At 34.8% G+C, this 22,016-nt stretch overlaps 1 protein-coding gene across 1 annotated transcript; it reads left to right on the forward strand.

The window, feature by feature from the left end:
* The first annotated feature begins 20,855 nt into the window (after nucleotides 1–20,855).
* Nucleotides 20,856–21,683, forward strand: LOC148281138 (uncharacterized). Its single transcript, XM_088227213.1, has one exon. The coding sequence runs from the start codon at nucleotides 20,856–20,858 to the stop codon at nucleotides 21,681–21,683; it is 828 nt and encodes a 275-aa protein (XP_088083339.1).
* Nucleotides 21,684–22,016: the final 333 nt, after the last annotated feature.

A 22,016-nucleotide genomic window follows, 5' to 3' on the forward strand; every position in this document is an offset into this window, starting at 1 on the left:
GCCTTGTCATCTCGACTGCACAAGTTAAATAGACTCATTTTTATCAGTGTTCTGTGTAAAATTATTATCTTCGATTGTCGCAGTAAGTTACTGATTTAAATCTATCAAATAAAATTTCACACGAAAACATCAACACTGAATTCTATTGCCATTATTATTATTGTTGCAATATGAGTTCCACACGCAGTACCCGCCGTCCCGAAGGCTCGGAGACAAACCAACATAACTTTAATGAAGCACTTAATGATATGAAAAAAGTCCTCTTAGGAGAAATGAATAAAATTTATGAAGAAGTTAAAGATATCAAAAGCAGTATAGAATTTTGTCATTCAAAAATTGAAGATCTCTCTAACAAAATCTCAACCTTGGACGAAAAATGTAAGAGCTTTGAAAATGTCAAAGAAAGAGTAAATTTACTTGAAAAAACTGTAGTGAACATTCAAAGTAAACTCAATAGAAGTGAACAGCAAAACTTATGTAATAACTTAGAAATTATAGGCATACCTGAAAAAAAAAGCGAACAGTTACCACACGTAATCAAATCTCTTGGAGATTTACTAGGAGTCCAACTTGCACAATCAGATGTTAATGTCGTTACCAGAGTGCGAGTTAAAGAACTCCCGAAAAACCGTCCGCATTTTACGAGACCGATCATTGTTAAATTTGCATCATCTAAAGTCAGGGATCAAATATTGGCAGCTGCGAAGAAAAATAAAGACTTAACTACCGAACGCCTTAACCTTCCGGGGAATAATAAAATTTTTATAAATGAACACTTAACAACAGTAACCCGATCCCTTTTTAGCCGAGCCCGCACAATGTGTAAGGAAAAGAACTTCAAGTTTGTTTGGATAAAATATGGCCAAATATTTGTCCGAAAGAGTGAAGCCAGTCCGGTACTTCAAGTGACTTCTGAATTTGTGCTGCAAGATATTTTTTTATAATAATTTTTTATATTTTATTCTTTACTTTGTTTTGTAACTGCTTTTTCCATACTTTGTTTTGTAACTGCTTTTTCCATACTTTAATTATTAACTATCTTTCATGCAATTTCTGCCCATGTTGTTGGTTTTCTATAGATACAAATTCAGGGCCAAAGCTCAAATAAGTATATATTATCAGAATGTAACTGGTTTGCGTTCAAAGACGAATGACTTTTATCTTAATGTGACTAATAACGACTATGATGCTATATTTATAACAGAAACGTGGCTACTCCCTAATATTCACAATTCTGAACTATTTGATGACCGTTATCAGGTTTACAGGCATGATAGAGAAGGTGACAGACGTGGTGGTGGTGTAATGATTGGATTGAAAAAAGAATACAAAGCTTTTCATCAACTTGTATGGGAATCATCAGTTGAAGACATATGGGTAACATTAACTATTAATAATAATTTTAAAATTAACTTATGCTGTGTCTATATTCCACCAGGCGTTAACCATTTATCTCATTCTGTAATCTTTCTCGACAAATTATGTGATATTAGAACTAAACATCCCAATGATGAATTTATTGTAATAGGTGATTTTAATCTGCCCCAAGCCTCTTGGCATAAGAGTATCGATGGGACCATGTATATGGCAAATAGTAATCAAACTGTTACTACAGCTAAATTTTCAGATGTATTATCGTTTACTAGTCTATCACAGTATTGCAGTATACCAAATAATAAGAACAAATATCTCGATCTAGTCGTAAGTTCTCATAATTTGGAAGTCTCCAAGATTAGCCAGCCTCTCATCCCTGAGTGTCGGCACCATATCGCTCTATGTATTAAACTTGAATTATCCGTTTTTACACCGATGCCTAATCACTCCCGTACTATAACATTATTTAAAAAGGCAAATTATAATACAATTAATAACTCCCTTCAGAATATCAACTGGGATAGCGAATTTTTTAATCTTTCTTGTAACACTGCTGTGGATAGATTCTATAACATCTTAAGGGAAATTATATCTGTAAATATTCCCACGAGAGAATGCAAAGCAAATAACTCGTATCCTGTATGGTATAGTCCAGCATTAATTAAACTCACTAAAGAAAAATACAAAATTTTCAAAAAATGGAAGAAATTTAATAACCCCCTTGATAAGATTGAGTTTAATATTCTGCGCGCAAGACAAAAACAAATGGCTAAAGATTGCCTTAAAAGTTTTGTAAATGACTCTGAGATTAAAATTAGTAAAGATCCAAAGCAATTTTGGAATTTTGTTAAGAGTAAAAACAAAAATCATGGTTTGCCGCAATCTATGGTTCTTGATGATATTACAGCGGACAATCCCAGTGATATTTGTGAGTTATTTTCAAAGCATTTTGTTACTTCCTTCAATCATTGCACCCCCAACACACAATTACCTTATACAAACATACAAACTGATGATCATGTCAACATATCTTCTATTTCAATTTCAAAAAAGATGATTATTGGTCATATTAAAAGTTTGTCAAATAGTACAAGCGGGGGTAGTGATAACATATCTTCATATTTCATTAAAATGTGTTGTTATGAAATCGCCAAACCATTATTTTTATTATTTCAATTATCATTAAGTGAAGGCATATTTCCTGATATGTGGAAAAGCGCCCTTATAACACCCATATATAAATCTGGTTCAAAAAATGATATAAAAAATTATCGTCCAATCTCAAAATTAACTATTATCAGCAAACTTTTTGAAAAAATAGTCTACAGTCAACTTTATAATGCTGTCAAAAACACTATCATCGAGAACCAACATGGTTTTGTAAAATTTAGATCCGTCACTTCTAATCTTGTTGTATTTTTGGAATCTGTTTTAAAAGCAATGGACGAAAGAACTCAGGTAGACGTAGTGTATACTGATTATTCAAAGGCTTTTGACACTGTTACGCATAGTATATTACTCAATAAATTATGGAATTTGGGTATCCACGGTAATCTACATAGGTGGCTGACGTCTTACCTTAATAATAGACTACAATCAGTAGTCGTAAACGGGTTTAGTTCCGATGTTGTAAATGTACCCTCAGGCGTTCCACAAGGATCGCATTTGGGGCCATTACTATTTATAATTTTTATCAATGACATTGGTAAGTGCTTTAAATTTGCAAATTTTTTACTTTTTGCTGATGACATGAAAATATATTTAAAAATAAAATCTAATTTAGACTGTGTCAAACTCCAAGAAGATCTCGATAGATTAAATTTATATTGTAAACAAAACTTACTAAAATTGAATATTAAAAAATGCTCTGTGCTCACATTTTCAAGGAACAACTTTAAAATCATCCATAATTATTGCCTTGACTATCAAGTACTTACTAAAGTTAATGAGATGCGGGATCTCGGGGTTCTACTTGACAATAAGTTAACGTTTGAGGCACATGTCAACTCAATTGTGAAAAAATCATACCAAATGTTAGGTTTCCTCTTCCGTATAGGGAGAGAATTCAATCATGCGCGCACTCTTAGAACTCTTTACTTCACATTTGTTCGAAGTCAATTAGAATTCGCATCTCCCGCTTGGAGCCCTCAATACAAAAAATACATTAACCGAATTGAATCTATACAATCAAAATTTTTATCGTATTGCAATTTTAGACGGTTGACTCAGAATACAGGTCCAGATGAGTCTATAAACTTACCTAAACTCCAAACTCTCCAAACTCGAAGGAACATGGCTGATGCCATTTTTATGTATAAAACTTTGAATAACATGATAGATTGCCCTAAGATTCTGTCACTTATTAATTTTAGAGTCCCAGTAACGCAGACCAGAAACCAATCTCTTTTTAAAATTTCTAAATGTAAAACTAAATCTTTTCAAAATTCATTTGTAAATAGAACCTGCCATATGTGTAATCAAAAATTAAATTGTATTGATATTAATAATATATCTTTAACTTCCTTTAAAAGTGAAATCTCCAAAAATAATTCAAGTTATGATGTTGCGCCTTGAATCCGCAGCCTATATTATGCAGGTGATGTGCAGTTCTGTATGTAGGCACATAATAAATGAACACTGTATGGTCAACTATAGTTGTATTATTTATTGTAATGTGCAACTGTGTGACCAATATTCATTTACATTTCTAGTAATATTATAAGTTTTGTATGATTAGTTATTTTATGTTATGTATATTTTTTATGTGACAACATTTATAATAACAATATTATGTGGAAGCCTCTAATTGGACTTTATGATATGTATTTATGGTATAACTGATTCTTATAAATGTATAAATGTCTGTTGGCTTTCCAATGAAATAAAATAAAAAAAAAAATAAAAAAAAATAAAAAAAATCCCACAGACGAACTGATACACTAACAGCAACAGAACTTCGCACACTGACTCAAAATACGTGTTCCCAACGAACATCGGATCGAAAAATGGGTATCTCCACACTCCCTCCCCACCACAGTGCGATTCCTGTTACTTTTGGGTCCCCCCTCGTATATTGTAGAATTGAATCACCCGTAAACTTATCCCCGGAAGGTAAATAAATAAAAGACTGTTAATTGAATTTTGAACAATATTTTAAATAAGACAATGGCCGTTTTCACACATGCCACGCAAATCCATACGACCCGATATTTTACCGTGCTTATCCTGCAAACGCATACAAAATCTGTTACCTTTTTACACGCGTTGTAAAATGAAGACGACCCGGTCTGCCAGACAAAAATCTGCCAAAATCTGTTGGGGTGTGCTTAATCGCAAACGATTATTATCAATATTAATAGTTCGAATAACCGAATCAGATTATTCCCGTAATCGACTTTTTATTTATGAATAATGCGTTGTTTTTTCAAAATACTTATGAAGTATGAAGAATGAAAGAAAAAATATTAATTCAAAATATATAATATAAATATGCCTTTTCTTATAATGCATTATTGTATACACTAACTAAAAATATACATAAAAACTTATGTATTGGACTCGTAATATTATTATTATTGTGAAAACTATTTTTTGGTCATTTCTCTTTAGAAAAAAGTGTTTTTTAATTAGATATTTTTTCTAATGTTTTTTGTTGTTATTACTATTTAAAAAAAAAAAAAAAAAACATATTCCTTCACACAGGTTTTACCAAGGGGAGTGTTGAGAAAGGAATGGTGTATTTCTATAAAATAATTTAAAATAAAATAATATTTCGAAAATAATAATAATAACGCGTAACTCAGGGAATTTTCATGTACCTAAGTTTCGCTCAACGAAGTTCGGAAAAAGGTATCGGGAAAGTATCGACTATTCCGAATTATAAATAAATATTAAAACACGAAAAGTCGAATAGCAAATCCAAAAGTGCCGCAATTAAAAATATAACTTAAATCTTTTTGATAGTGATAGTTATTAATGTTATTTATATAAATGGTGTAAAGTGTGTGGCGCCTCCGTCATAAACAATCCTCAAGGACCTACCGAGGAGCGAAACCACGCAAGCGAACGCAGCTCGTTAAGTTACCAGCCTGCTGTTCTATACCCAGCCGGTAATAGAGGGCGACCAGAACAAAGGCTATAAAAGGCGCGAAGTTCAAGGCCCGTTCTTCTCTCCTTGTCCGAAGCTCCACTGCCGTACTTCCTTACATAAAATTAGTCTTCTATAAAAACACGTGTTAGATATAAATTCGAAGTAAGTTAGATTTCGTTAAACGTGTAATAAAATATCTTTGTATTACACGCCAGATTTCTTATAAAATAAATAGTGTTATCCATGTAAGTAAGCCGTTCTTATTTCTTGTGTGATAATATATATGTGAATCCTTTTCCCCGCCACCTTCTGAAAAGAACGTAGTAGGGTGTCGAGCGAGAGGCCATAAGGCACCGGCGGGACCGATTGCAGGCTCCAGCAAGGACGACTGCCTAATCCTACCTCACACACATGCCTGTGCGTATAAAAGTTACACACAACGTGTACAGAGAGATCCCGACAGGTAAGCTAAAGGCCACGACCCCCACAAGTGTATACTTATATATTTATTTTCATATTTTTATTTTTAATATTTCAATATATTCATATTGAAATATTCGATAATTTGGAGGTATTTTTTGCTGTCTTATTTCTAATGGTATTTCCTTAAACTGTCCAGCTCGGTGCATCAACAAGTTCTGTGTCTTCGTTTTCTTACTAAATGGCACCCTTACTTCATTTTTATTTCTAGTTTCATAGATATTCAGATGAGTTCACACTGATTAGAAAAAAAACCTTGTTCCCTTTGTTCAAAACTTTTGTTCATTTTGTTCATAAACACAATAGTTTTGTATTTAGCTTTCAATGCACAGAAGTTTGGTTCTATGGAATTGAGATTTAGTGTCAAAAAATTATAAATTTATGAAACTAAACTAAAATTATGTTTCTGTATAAAAAACCAAACATTTTTTTTAAAAATTGAATTTCATATTTAAAATTGATCAAGCAGAAACCTAAATTATTGGCAAAAGAGCAAAGCTAGATATATTTTTATTTGGCTTAGGTGGCATTGATTTCTTTTACTATTTCATTAGCTAAATAAAAAAAACACTGTTATTTTTCAGTATTCAAATACATTGTTAGCTCTAAAGCGATTTAGACAAGTAAAAAAATAACAAACGTATTAAATACATTTAATGAAATTTTCATAATGTTCCTTTAATTGTAAAAAACATGACTAAATGAGTATTTTTATTCACAACGCATTATTGTTTAAATTTTGTTTATGTGTTTTAATTCGTATATATCACAAATCTGCTATTTTTTATTCATAAATGAAATGATAAATTAGGAACCGTTAAGTCAATTGCACAGAAATTTAAATGAACCGCGCTGCTAATTAGCGTATTATTGAATAATATATTAGATCGTCTTCATAGCAATCCCATCCCGCCTGACATTTATTTATTTATTTGGTTTACAAACAATGAAAAATAAAATACAGAAACATTGAAAGAAAAACAAACACTACTTATTTTTCGTCAACTACATGTAAACACTAATGAAATACATATATTTAAACAAAATGAACAATATAACCCATTCTTTTATAATATAAATTAGAAAGGGTATAAAATAAATACCATGCACTTTTTAGTGCAGTTTTAAGTTTTAGTTATTCGGAAAATATTGTTTTTTAATCAATACCAATTTTTTTCAAAAAAATCGGATAAAAAATATTCGATTATATCAACAAGTTATAACTTGTTGATATAATCGAATATTTTTTAATTATATATAATATTCATAAGAACATCTCAAAGAGTTTTTAAGAATGTGTTGGTGGAAAAGTGATGTACCGCCATTATTCGTTTCAATTAGCTTCGATAATAATATCGATTTATCGTTTATAAAAACGGATATTTATTTATATTAAAATAAATTTATACATACTTCGGTAAAATTTAAATACATTATCACCAAACCCTTATCAGAACCCAATGGTGCATAGGCCAGTGCATTGTTAATTTGAATGTATATATTATTTGAATCATTATGTTGACATTATAAAGGAATAATTGCATACAATAAACATTAACTTATGCGAGTGTAAGAGTCCTTGTTTACGCCTTCAACTTTAGTAAGCAGAAAATCAACGATCAACAAAATTACCAAAACATTCAAATTATACAAAAAAAAGATAATTAACCCTTATACTGCTAAACAACGATTTATCGTTGTTGTTAACCCTTATACTGCTAAACAACGATATATCGTTGTTGTTAATCCCTATCATAAAGTTCTAACTAGACTGATGCTGACGTCATAATCCCCAAAAGGGTAAATGAATTCGGGAACTGCTTGTTGCACTTAACCGTCAGTGGTATAAAACATTTTCAAAACATAAAAATGACTTATTCGACGGGTTATTATTTAGTTTCGTACCTATTTCAGCCCTACGGAAAATTTTATACAAAAAATGTTTTCTTACGCGCTGTAAAAATTTAAGCATTAAATTGTACGGCAAAGTTTCTTGAAAATGAATAAAAAATCATTAAAAATATTTTAATGAAAACGAACAACTTTGAACGACGTCACTTGTTCATATGAATCAATCAATGATAAGAGGGTTGTGTAAGATTTCCGGTTTGCTAATCGTCAATGGACCAATCAACAGAACTAACCGAGAAAAAGCGGAAGAGAACTTGCGACGTCACACGCGGATTAATGTCAGAAATACAAAACTTTAAAATATCGTAGCGCTGATAATACGGTACATAAAAATTGAAAAAAAAAGCTTTGTCTATTAACATTTTTTTTTTAAAACCTCTAAACATCCTCATTATAAATTTACTTATGTTGTTTAAATTCGCAGTGCTTTTAAGAAAAGAGAAACGACTAAACACGGGAAACCTTTAGCTAGTCGGGACCTGAAACTGAACTTTTTTACATTCCAAAAACAGTGAAATAAAAAATAAATCAATGTTAATAGTTAGATTTTTAATCACTTATATGATATTTGAGGAAAATAATTATATTTGGTGTTTTCCCCGCTATTAAACCCGAGTCAGTGATTACGAAAATATTGATGTACTTCCGTAATGAATAACTAATTGAATACTTTACCTTTAATATAATAACTCTTATCTAGTGAGGTGTGAGGTCCCTATATCACCGGAAAACCCCATAATTAAGAATATAAACAAATAAGTAAAGAGCCATAAAACATAAAAATAATTCACTATGGAACCTAATGATTGTAAATTAGGACGTTTGAATATAAAAAAAATCATTTGTTAATTTATTATAATGGAAACCCACAGTAATGGGAAATCAAAATGTTTTAGCTGTTCATTAGGTAGTAATTATTACTCTACTAACAAAACGTAATTATTACCATACAAACTCTATTCTACAAACAAAACGTAAATGAGGTATATCAGCTCGATATTGATCCAAAAATACTTCAGAAAAAGCTTCTTCGATTTCGTGCTCTTCGTAAGAGTCATATTATAAATTATTATCACAACCACTTAAAAAAATATCGTTATTGTCATATTCACTTTCGGAATAGGTTGAGCTGCTAAGCCTCCGAGTTTCTCGGCGAGGTACTATTATTTCTTTATCACTTTCACTATCCGTTATCATTTTGAATTATATATTTTGTAAATTTATTCATAATAAAAAGGACGCTTTGCAGAGTTAAATTGTTAATTAGAGTAACAAAGTAAGATTAAAAATATATATAAATGTAAAAAATATGTAATTTACCTCAGCTGTTTGTAATTTCGGCAACTGTTGTCTATCTCGCTCAGTCCATTATTTTATTTTTATTTTTTATTTTATTTTATTTTTGCACCACAACAGGCCAGGAGGCTCAATTACAGTGGTGAATTACATCACAGAACACCCAGGCTTGAGAAAAATCACATTTAATTTTTGTGTTCTCACCGGGAATCGAACCCGGAACCTTCCGTCTGTGAGTCAAGCGTCTTGACCACTACACCACGGAGGCCGCCTAGCTATTATCGAAACGGAATATTTTTCTTAGAAGAAATATCAATTTGTGAGACAGTTGTACAAAAACATATTTTTTATAAATTTAAATTATATTATAACAACTACCAAGAAATAATATCATTTCTTTGTACATTTACCGGTTACCTTTAGGTTTCAATCTAAATAACTCCTTACAAACATTTAGACATACTCAAAATATTATTGATTAAAATAACTTGCATAAAAAATTTAAAGTAATTTTAGGCATTACCTAGGAGGTGAAATAATTTATCCAGATGAAACTTACCGACATCAATAAAGGTTTCAGCTCTTTTAGTTTGCAAAAGCCAACAGATGGAAGAGTTGAGGTAATGTAAAAATAATCATGAATATGTATGTGTAGACATACCCAGAATAGTGAATATCTCGCAGTGTGTAAAGTGGTAATTTAAACCAGCCAATGACAGATCATAAGTCCTGTAAATGCCTAGACTTCCATATTCCCTTGGCAAAAATGTTTTTCCTCTCTGTTGCAACAAATTTCAAGATATATTTTACTCAATTTTTGTTTAAATGCATTGATGGAAGTGGTAGGTTTGATAATTTATAACAGAGCACTTTGCTCCGCAATTAACAAAAAAACTATAATAATTATTTCGTTTCAATAATAACAATGCGCCCTGAGATTGCAGTACGAGATCAGTTTGTTTGTTTTTATTTTCAATTAAGAAAGGGTTTACAACCGCTGTACGAAAATTGTCTATTTGCGGCACGAGTTGTCCATCTTGCTCACTCCATTAGGCTTGAATTAGATATTTATGAAATGGAAGATTTTTCTTGGAATTGCTATTAATTGATAAAACAGTAGTGTGTTTGGAAAACAACGTATTCGATAAAATATTTTTGAAATGTATAAATAAGAGGATTTCTGATTAGATTCTTGAAAAACTGCGTAGCAGCGTAAGGGTTAATCCCTATCATAAAGTTCTAACTAGACTGATGCTGACGTCATAATCCTCAAAAGGGTAAATAAATTCGGGAACTGCTTGTTGCACTTAACCGTCAGTGGTATAAAACATTTTCAAAACATAAAAATGACTTATTCGGCGGGTTTATTATTTAGTTTCGTACCTATTTCAGCCCTACGGAAAATTTAATACAAAAAATGTTTTCTTACGCGCGGTAAAAATTTGAGCATTAAATTGTACAGCAAAGTTTCTTGAAACTGAATAAAAAATATTTTAATAAAAACGAACTACTTTGAATGACGTTACTTGTTCATATGAATCAACCAATGAAGATTTCCGGTTTGCTAATCGTCAACGGACCAATTAAGAGAACTAACTGAGAAGAAGCGGAAGAGAACTTGTAACGTCACACGCGGATTAATTTCAGAAACACAAAACTTAAAAAAATCGTAGCGTTGATAATACGATACATAAAAATTGAAAAAAAAAAGGTTTGTTTAGTAGTCTATTAACAAATATTAAAAAAAAAAAAAAACACTTAACTTCCTCATTATAAATTTACTTATGATGTTTAAATTCGCAGTGCTTTAAAAAAAGAGAAACGACTAAATACAGGAAACTTCTAGCTACTCGGAACCTGAAACAGTGAATTTTTTTACATTGCAAAAATAGTGAAATAAAAAATTAATCAATGTTAATATTTAGAATTTTTAATCACTTATATGATATGTGAGGAAAATAATTATATTCTGTGTTTTCCCGCTATTATACCCGATCCAGTGATTACCAAAATATTTATGTACTTCCGTAATGAATAACTAATTGAATACTTTACCTTTAGTACAATAATTTTTATCTAGTGAGGTCCCTATATCACTGGAAAACCCCGTAATTAAGAATATAAACAAATAAGTAAAGAGCCGTATGTTGTATAACATAAAAATAATTCTCCATGGAACCTAATGATTGTCAATTAGGACGTTTGAATATTAAAAAAATCATTTGTTAATTTATTATAATAGGTACCTACAGTAATAGGAAATTAAAAAGGTTTAGCTGTTCATTAGGTGGTAATTATTACTCTACAAACAAAACGTAATTATTATTATACAAACTATATTCTACAAACTATTCTACAAACAAAACGTAATTGTGGTAAATGAGGTATATTAGCTCGATCTTGATCCAAAAATACTCCAGAAAAGCTTCGTCGATTTCAAGCTATTCATAAAAGTCATATAAACTATCATCATTATCACTTAGAAGTTAATCGCTATTGTCTAATTCACTTTCGGAATAGGTTGAGCTGCTAAGCCTCCGAGTTTCTCGGCGAGGTACTATTATTTCTATATCACTTTCACTATCCGTTATCGTTTTGAATGATATATTTTGTAAATTTATTCACAATAAAAAGGACGCTTTGCATAGGTTAACTTGTCAGTTAGAGTAACAAAGTAAGATTAAAAAGTTATATATAATTGTAAAAAATTTACCACAGCTGTTTGTAATTTCGGCAACTATTGTCCATCTCGCTCAACCCATTATGCGTGAACTAGCTATTAGTGAAACGGAATCTTTTTTTTTTGGAAGTGATATCAATTCGTGAGACAGTGGTACAAAAACATTATTTATTTAATTAAAATTATATTATAACATCTACCAAGAAATAATATCACTTCTTAGTACATTTACCAGTTACCTTTAAGTTTCAATCTTAATAACTCCCTTCAAACATTTGAACATACTCAAAATACTGTTGATTAAAATAACTTGCATAAAAATTTAAAGTATATTTAGGCATTACCTAGGAGGTGAAATAACTTATTCAGATGAAACTCACCGACATCAATAAAGATTTAAACTCTTTTAGTTTGCAAAAATCAACAGATAGAAGAGATGAGGTTATGTAAAAATAATCATGAATGTGTATGTGTAAACATACGTAGAATTGTGAATATTGCGCATTGTGTAAAGTGGCCATTTAAACCAGCCAATGATAGATCATAAGTCCTGTAAATGCCTAGACTTCCATATTCCCCTGGCAAAAATGTTTTCCCTCTTTGTTGCAACAAATTTCAAGATATATTTTACTTAATTTTTGTTTAGCATGAATTGATGGAAGTGGTAGGTTTGATAAAATATAACGGGGCACTTTGCTCCGCAATTCACAAAAAAACTATCATAATTTTGTCGTTTCAATAATAACTATTAAAACAATGCGCCTTGAGATTGCTGTACGAGATCAGTTTTGTTTGTTTTTATTTTCAATTAAGAAAGGGTTTACAGCCGCTGTACGAAAATGTAATGCGGGCGGCACGAGTTGTCTATCTTGCTCACTCCACTGGGTTTGAAATAGATATTTATGAAATGGAAGATTTTTCTTGGAATTGCTATTAATTTTTAAAACAGTAGTGTGTTTGGAAAACAACGTATTCGATAAAATATTTTTAAAATGTATAAATAATAAAATTTCTGATTAGATTCTTGAAAAACTGCGTAGCAGCCTAAGGGTTAAAAACACTTTTTTTGTAAACCACTTTATGTGTTCACACAACTGATTAGTTTCGGCTACAAAACATTTTCCTCTTTAGGGTTTTTTAACAAGTAAACATACATAAAATACATATATTCGGTTGTGTAAACAAATACAGTAGATCACAAAACAATTTTTTTTTTTCTCAAATCAAAATTATATATTACGATGATCCACAATGTTAGATTTACAAATATCTAAAATAAAACCATGACATTATGTTCATCACCATCAAACCCTTATTCGCACCCAATGGTGCATAAGGTACTGGAGGTGCAAGTAATGATGTACCGCGGGAAAATTCCCGAAAGCGTAACTCCCCGGAGCAGGAGTACATCCCTCCACATACCCGAAACTGTTTTAAAGACTGTGGGTCTTTCTATCAGTTTTACTCATACATATGATATCATGATAATTTTCGGTAAGAAACGAATATGACGTACTAATTTTTATTTTTCGAAGATATAACAAATACAAGTAGCTTTTTTTTAGGGCACGTTACATGACAGTGAAAACCAGGCTTAGATCCGTCGAGTGGTTGTCGACATTTGTTATAAGTATGGGACGTTCAAGGTCATTCGGTATGTATTTTTTAAAACTTTTTTTGATAAAAAAGGTTATTATGTTTCGAAACTTAACAGGATCGGTGGACATAATGCCCTTAGTTTACTCTTACCTTAAGTGTGTGACCTTAAACGACCATCTCTCATGCCACAATTTTGTAAAAATAATTTTTTTGCTTATAATTACATCCCTATAGATTTTATAAAAAAAATGATGAAAAAAAGAGATGACGATGATGACTTTTGGTAGGTCAACTATCAAATAATTAGTAAAAAGTTAGTGCTAATAGCGCTTTTCCGCTATTTTGATAAAATGTATTTGATGTTCAAACGCGTATCTTGAAAAGTATTGATCTTACAAAAAAAATAGTACGATTTTAAGTCAATTTTATTTTTTTAGACTTTCGTATATTTTTTTTCTATAAAACCTTCAAGGGCGTAATTATACACAAAAAACTGATTTTAAGTACCATTTTTTCAAAATCGTGGCATGAGCGGTGGTCGTTCAAGGTCACAAACTTAAGGTTTTACTAAGGACCCTATGTCCACCGATCCTGTTAAGTTTCAAAACATAATAACCCTTTTTATAAAAAAAGTGAAAAAAGTACATACCAAATGACCTTGAACGTCCCATGCTTCTAATAAATCTCGACAACCACCAGATGGATCTAAACCTGGTTTTTGCAGTCATGTAAAGTGTCCTAAAACAAAGCTACTCGTATTTATAATATCTTTGAAAAATAAAAATTAGCACGTCAAATTCGTTTCTTACCGAAAAATACCGTATTTTACCAAAATCTGGTAAAATTCCCGTAAAATACTGCGGTAATTTTACCGCCTTGCATCTCTAGTATATATTTGAATATACATACAAACTTCATTTGTATTTTCCAAATTATATACCTAGCTTCTTAAAAATTTCATAACCTTGATTCATTAACACACAGAAAAAAGAAATTCGATCAGATCCTGCTTTACAAAACTGTAAATAATAAATTTGATTCCCCAGAACTAATTAATCTACTTGCACACCGTGTCCCCTCTAGACCGACTAGACTGATATTTTCCATCTTCCTAACATTAATTCTGAAGATGTCTTTTATTTCTTTTGAAGTTGCTTCTCATCGGTTTTTTTTATCCCTTGAAATATGTATTGAAATATATATATTTTGCCTTTTAAAAAAAAATTGTTTATGCACTTGATCATGTTTTTTACTCTTATTTATTTAAACTCTTATATTTTAATTACTTTTAGTAAGTTTTTTTATCAATTATAATATTATTTCCATTTATGTAAATACTAACTAGAAACTTTTAACATAACTTTTTTAATTCGATTAAATTTTTTTAATTACCTTCATTTATGTTTTTTTCCCTTACAATATTATCGTACTTGAAAAATTCAATTAGTTAATTGATAACCTTAGCATGTAATATAATACGTAAACTTTACTGGTCCATTAGAGTTAACCTTAACTTTGTGTACTATAAAAACAAAACACATTACATAATTTATACAATGGGTCGGTGCAAATATATACATATATATAATGTGTCTCAATTACATTATGAGAATAACTTTTACTATAAAATAATAATATTTATGCTAAGTACCTACTTGTTATAATGTATCAGTATTATTGTACATGTTAGTGGAGGTGTCGATATATATTGTGTGAGGGTGAGTGTATGTGTGTATATATGTATGGGTGTGTATATATATATATATAATACGAGTATAAGTGGAATTATTGAACAATGTTTTTCAAAAATAATTTGTTTTTTTTAAACCTTAATGAGGAAAGCTATCAACCACCTTATCAATCGATGTAAAATTGTTAAGAACGCTCCGGCCTAAAATCCTAATTCAAAAATATGTAAAAATTTCAACAAAGTAATAGGTGGTCGTTCAAGGTCACACACTTAAGGTTTTACTTAGGACCATATGTCCACCGATCCTGTTAAGTTTCAAAACATCATAACCTTTTTTATCAAAAAAGTACATACCGAATGACCTTGAGCGTCCCATACTTATAATAAATCTCGACAACCACCCATTGGATCTAAACTTGGTTTTTACTGTCAATTTGGTATATCTTCGAAAAATAACAATTCGTACGTTATATTCGTTTCTTACCAAAAGTTACCGTAAAATACCGCGGTAATTTTACCGCTTTGCATCTATAACTTATTGTGATACAAGTAAATACCGTTTTTGCTACCATTTATGCTTGCAATATATACACATGTATTTTCGTATGGATGAATGACAATATCCGACTAAGACCCTCCATATAATCTTCCAACCTCACAGTGAATGTAGTAGTTAAATTTAATTGAAATTATATATGAAATTGGAAATTTTAAAAGATCAACTCATTTATTGACAAAAATATTGCATTTTTGTATGAGTAAAACTGATAGAAAGACCCACAGTCTTTAAAACAGTTTCGGGTATGTGGAGGGATGTACTCCTGCTCCGGGGAGTTACGCTTTCGGGAATTTTCCCGCGGTACATCATTACTTGCACCTCCAGTACCTTATGCACCATTGGGTGCGAATAAGGGTTTGATGGTGATGAACATAATGTCATGGTTTTATTTTAGATATTTGTAAATCTAACATTGTGGATCATCGTAATATATAATTTTTATTTGAGAATAAAAAATACTGTTTTGTGATCCACTGTATTTGCTTACACAACCGAATATATAAAATATGTATTATGTATGTTTACTTGTTAAATAACCCTAAAGAGGGAAACATTTAGTAGCCGAAACTAGACAGTCAAATTTGACTGTATAATTATACAAAAAAAAATCTCTCTTTTTTTGTATAATTTGATTGTTTTGGTAATTTTGCTGATAGTTAATTTTCTACTTACTAAAGTTGAAGGTGTAAACAAGAACTTATACACTCGCATACGTTAATGTTTATTGTATGCAATTATTACTTTACTTTGTCAATATAATGATTTAAATAATATAAACATTCAAATTAATAATGCACTGGCCTATGCACCATTGGGTTCTGATAAGGGTTTGGTGATAATGTATTTCGATATAAATTTTACCGATGTATATATAAATTTAATTTAATATTCGTTTTAATAAACGATAAATCGATATTATTATCGAAACTAATTGAAACGAATAATGGCGGTACATTACTTTTTCACTAACACATTTGTAAAAACTCTTTGCGATGTTCTTATGAATATGATTTAACCTGTTATTATAATCGAATTATTTTTATCAGTTTTTTTGAAAAAAATTGGTATTGATTTAAGAGCAATATTTTCAGAATAATAAATAATTAACATTAAAACTAAAAACTGCACTAATAAGTGCATATTATTTATTTAAACCCTTTCTAATTTAAATTATAAATAAGTGGGTTATATTGTTCATTTTGTTTAAATATGTATTTTAAGTTTAAGTAAAATATTATCAAAAGTGTTTACACGTGATTGATGAAAAATAAGTAGTGCATTTTTTTATTTTAATGTTTCTGTATATTATTTTTCATTGTTTGTAAACCAAATAATTAAATTAATGTCAGGCGGGATGGGATCTCTATGAAGACGACATATATTATAATACGCTAATTAGCAGCGTGGTTTATTTAAATTTCTGTGCGTTTGACTTAACGGTTCCTAATTTAAAAAAAAAAACGTGTAAAAAAAAGAGTTAGGAGGGTTAAGGTCAGGTCAGCAAGGGTATACAAAGGTCAGGCAAGGTCAGCAAAGGTCAGGTCATAAGGGCAAAGGTCAGCAAGGGTCAGGTCGGAAGGCAAAGGTCAGAGGTCAAATGTCAAAAGGTAAATGTCAGGTCAGCAAAGGGGGGGGGGTCAGCAAAGGTGGGGGGTCAGCAAATGTGGGGGGGGTCAGCAAAGGTCAGAGGTCAAATGTAAAATGTCAGGTCAGCAAACGTCAGAGGTCAAAGGTCGGTGGTCAAAGGTCAGAGCTCAAATGTAAAATGTCAGGTCAGCAAAGGTCAGAGGTCAAATGTCAGGTCAGCAAATGGTGGTCAGCAAAGGTCAGAGGTCAAATGTCAAAGGTTAAATGTCAGATAGGCAAATGTCAGAGGTAAAATGTCAAAGGTTAAATGTCAGGTCAGCACACGTCAGAGGTCAAAGGTCAAATGTCAAAGGTAAAATGTAAGGTTAGCAAATGTGAGGGGTCAGCAAAGGTCAAAGGTCAAAGTTCAAATATCAGGTCAGCAAATGTGGGGGGTCAGCAAAGGTCAGAGGTCAAATGTCAAAGTTCAAATGTCAGGTCAGCAAAGGTCAGAGGTCTAATGTCAAAGTTCAAATGTCAGGTCAGCAAAGGTCACAGGTCAAATGTCAAAGTTCAAATGTCCGGTTAGCAAAGGTCAGAGGTCAAATGTCAGGTGAGCAAACGTCAGACGTCAAAGGTCAGAGGTCAAATGTATATATATTGGTCAAATGTTAGGTGAACAAACGTTAGAGGTCAAAGGTCGAATGTCAGCAAAGGTAGAGGTCGGCAAAGGTCAGAGGTCATATGTCAGGTCAGCAAAGGTAAAAGGTAAGAGGTCAAATGTCAAAGGTTAAATGTCAAGTCAGCAAAGGTCAGTGGTCAAATGTCAGGTGAGCAAACGTCAGAGGTCAAACATCAGAGGTAGAAGGTCAGAGGTCAAATGCCAAAGGTCAAATGTCAAAGGTAAAACGTCAAAGGTAAAATGTCAAAGGTCAGGAAAGGTGGGGCGTTGAGCAAAGGTCAGAGGTCAAAGGTCAGAGGTCAAATGTCAAAAGTTAAATGTCAGATAGGCAAATGTCAGAGGTCAAAACTCAGAGGTCAAATATCAGCAAATGGGGGGGGGGGTCAGCAAAGGTCAAATGTCAAAGGTCAACTGTCAAAGGTCAAATGTCAAATGTCAACGGTCAAAAGTCAGCAAAGGTGGGGGTTCAGCAAAGTTCAGAGGTCAAATGTCAATAACCTATTGGTAAGGTTAGGTTAGGTTAGGTCAGAGGTCAAATGTCAAAGTTCAAATGTCAGGTTAGCAAAGGTCAGAGGTCAAATGTCAGATGAGCAAACGTCAGACGTCAAAGGTAAGAGGTCAAATGTATATATATTGGTCAAATGTTAGGTGAACAAACGTAAGAGATCAAAGGTCAGAGGTCGAATGTCAGCAAAGGTGGAGGTCAGCAAAGGTTAGAGGTCAAATGTCAGGTCAGAAAAGGTGGGGCGTTGAGCAAAGGTCAGAGGTCAAAGGTCAGAGGTCAAATGTCAAAGGTTAAATGTCAGATAGGCAAATGTCAAAGGTCAAAACTCAGAGGTCAAATATCAGCACATAGGGGGGGGGTCAGCAAAGGTCAAATGTCAAAGGTCAAATGTCGACGGTCAAAAGTCAGCAAAGGTGGGGGTTCAGCAAAGTTCAGAGGTCAAATGTCAATAACTTATTGGTTAGGTTAGGTTAGGTTAGGTCAGAGGTCAAATGTCAAAGTTCAAATGAAAGGTTAGCAAAGGTCAAAGGTCAAATGTCAGATGAGCAAACGTCAGACGTCAAAGGTAAGAGGTCAAATGTATATAATCGGTCAAATGTTAAGTGAACAAACGTAAGAGGACAAAGGTCAGAGGTCAAAGGTCGAATGTCAGCAAAGGTAGAGGTCAGCAAAGGTAAGAGGTCAAATGTCAGGTCAGCAAAGGTGAGAGGTAAGAGGTCAAATGTCAAAGGTTAAATGTCAAGTCAGCAAAGGTCAGAGGTCAAATGTAAGGTCAGCAAAGGTGAGAGGTAAGAGGTCGAATGTCTAAGGTTAAATGTCAAGTCAGCAAAGGTCAGAGGTCAAATGTCAGGTGAGCAAACGTCAGAGGTCAAAGGTCAAATGCCAAAGGACAAATGTCAAAGGTCAAATGTCAAAAGGTTAGGTTAGGTTAGGTTAGGTTAGGTTAGGTTAGGTTAGGTTAGGTTAGGTTAGGTTAGGTTCCCCCCTGTGTCTGTCACCTTGTCGTGGTAGGGGGGCTTGTCGCCGCTTCGGCGGCTACTAAGAACAGACACACACTCTATGATTATGTCCTATAATAGATCTAGAGTTACGGTGCAGGGTGTCGGACACCCAGTACCGGTGGTCGGGAGTGAGCAAGCGGGCTCCCGGGCATCGTCAGCCTGCAACCGCAGTGCGGAGGGGGTGGCCGACCTGGCCCCAACCGCATCCCTTACTAAAGGAAGATTCGGCAGGCTCAAGGAGATCCTCGCCCGCCATCTTGGAGAGTTGGTCCGAATGAGGGAGTTCGCCAAAGGGCAAAGGAATGTCCATCTCCCGCTTAAAGAGGGGCTTGCCTCTCTCGGGATCTCCTTTCAATGGCTGGCGGAGGAAGTGGAGGAACTTGAGAGAGATGAAGGGATTCCAACCCCCCTCTCTAGCCCCCAAAGGGAGGCAACTACGGCCGAAGGGGTTTCCCCTCAGTCAAATGTGCCTGATGAGGTCACACCCACTACACATAAGACCGAAGAGGGAAAGAAGAAGAAGACGAAGAATAGGAAAAGGAAGAGAGGGAAGACTAATCCCAGCATCCCAATCTCTACTCACAGTAACGACGTTCCTCCATCCACCTCAACTGCTTCACGGGCGACGGGCGGAGAGTGGAGCGTGGTCGCAAAGAAGAAGGAAAAGAAGAAAGGCAAACTCGAAGTCAGCAGACCCAAAAAGGGAGAGGCGCTTATCGTCAAGGCTACAGGCACCGCTTCCTACGCTGAAATTTGTCGTCGGATAGGAAAACATCCGCTGATGACAACCCCCGATGCGCCACAGTTGAAGACTGTGAGACGCACCAGGGCGGGAGATCTTCTTCTGGAAGCCGGAAAGGATGCTCTGGAAGGTCTGGAAAAAGTGATCAAAGAGATCGCCGGGGAGAGTATGACCGTGCGCCGCACAGTTCCCACCCTGACGGTTGTTATCCGGGATCTTGATGAGGGCGTTGAGCGGGGGGATGTCGTGGAAGCCCTTGCCAAACAGATAGAAGCGGACAAGGTGGAGTACGTCAGGGTCCTGAGCCTGCGTCCTGCCTACGGGGGCACCCAGGTGTGCTGGTGCGAATTACCTCGCAGCCGGCTAGCAATGGAGATCCTCAGGAAGGGTAGTCTTAGAATAGGATTAGTAGTGTGCCGCCTCCGGGAGCGGATGAGTCTCACGCGGTGCTACCGATGCCTGGAGTACGGGCACCTGGCTGCAACGTGTCGGTCCACCGACAGAACCAATCTGTGCCGCAATTGCGCTCGACCAGGTCACAAGGCTGCAGACTGCCGAAAGAACCCGTTTTGCTTCCTTTGTGATGGGGGCGTCGCCAAGCACAAAAGCGGAAGCTCCTACTGTAAGGCATTTAAAGAGGCGCTCGCAAGTGCCAGAAGGACGACCAAGAAGGCGCAGACATGATAAATATTAGTTTTTTGCAGATCAACTTGAACGGTTGCAAAGCCGCTCAAGATCTGATGCAGCAAATAGCTCGCGAGCATCGCACAGACATCGTCATTGTGTCCGAACAGTACCAGAACCTGAAAAGGGGATGGTACTCGGACCCAAGCTCGAGAGCAGCAATCTATCTGCCCTCGATGAGTCTGCCCGTTTCCAAGACGGCCCCAAATGGCGGGGGGATTGGATGGACCTGGATCGAGATTGGTGGGTACAGGATTTGTTCCTGTTACTCCTCCCCAAATGCCACGATCCAGGAGTTCGAGGGACAGATGGATGACCTGCGGGAAGATGCCCGAAACGCGATGGTTCCGATCATCGTCGCGGGTGACTTTAACGCAAAAGCGGCAGAGTGGGGATCTGCAACAACCAACCGACGCGGGCAAGTTCTCTGCGCGACGGCGGCTTTTCTTCGTCTCCATACTGCAAATGTTGGAAGTGTGCCGACATTCCAAAGGAGCGCATCCGGTTCGGTGATTGACGTTACTTTTGCGGACGAGACGACGATCGGGAGAGTTGGGAAATGGAGAGTGGCTGAGCAGGAGTACTCTGCGAGCGATCACCGCTATATCGCCTTCGAGCTTTCGGGTGGTGAAAACCATAGAGAGGACTATTCTCCGACCGGATGGAGCGTTAAGTGCCTTCAAGTCGAAGTACTATGCGAAGCCCTCATGGGAGGCCGTGAACTGCTTCCTGATGACACCGCTGAGGAGGCGGTTGTAAAGGTGACCGGGAGAATCACCAGGGGATGCGATGCTTCCATGCCAAGGCGAAAGGGGAATTCTTGAAGGAGGCAAGTCTACTGGTGGAATGACACCATAGCCGGCCTTCGACGAACGTGCCTCGCCGCTAGTAGGAGGTCGCAGAGACGCCCTGAGGACGAAGACAGAAGAGCGCTATACAAAGCGGCAAAGAGTGCCCTGAAAAGGGCCATCAAAGAGAGTAAGGAGCAGTGCTGGCTGGAGTTGTGCGGGATGATAGACGAGGACCCGTGGGGGCTGCCGTACAAACTCGTGCGGCAGAAACTGCGGGGCCGCGTCTTCGACCCGTTCCTTAGTGAACCGGAGAACGTGCGAGCCGTGGTCGAGAAACTCTTTCCAGACCACGGCCCGATGAGGAGG

This window comes from Micrasema longulum, unplaced genomic scaffold (genome assembly GCF_059751315.1).
Source record: "Micrasema longulum isolate JH-2025_06_02 unplaced genomic scaffold, ASM5975131v1 h1tg000494l, whole genome shotgun sequence".
In the NCBI taxonomy this organism is placed as follows: Eukaryota; Metazoa; Arthropoda; class Insecta; order Trichoptera; family Brachycentridae; genus Micrasema; species Micrasema longulum.

Excerpts from the sequence above, each read along its gene's own strand:
- LOC148281138 (XM_088227213.1), top strand. The coding sequence starts at position 20,856 with ATGATAAATATTAGTTTTTTGCAGATCAACTTGAACGGTTGCAAAGCC.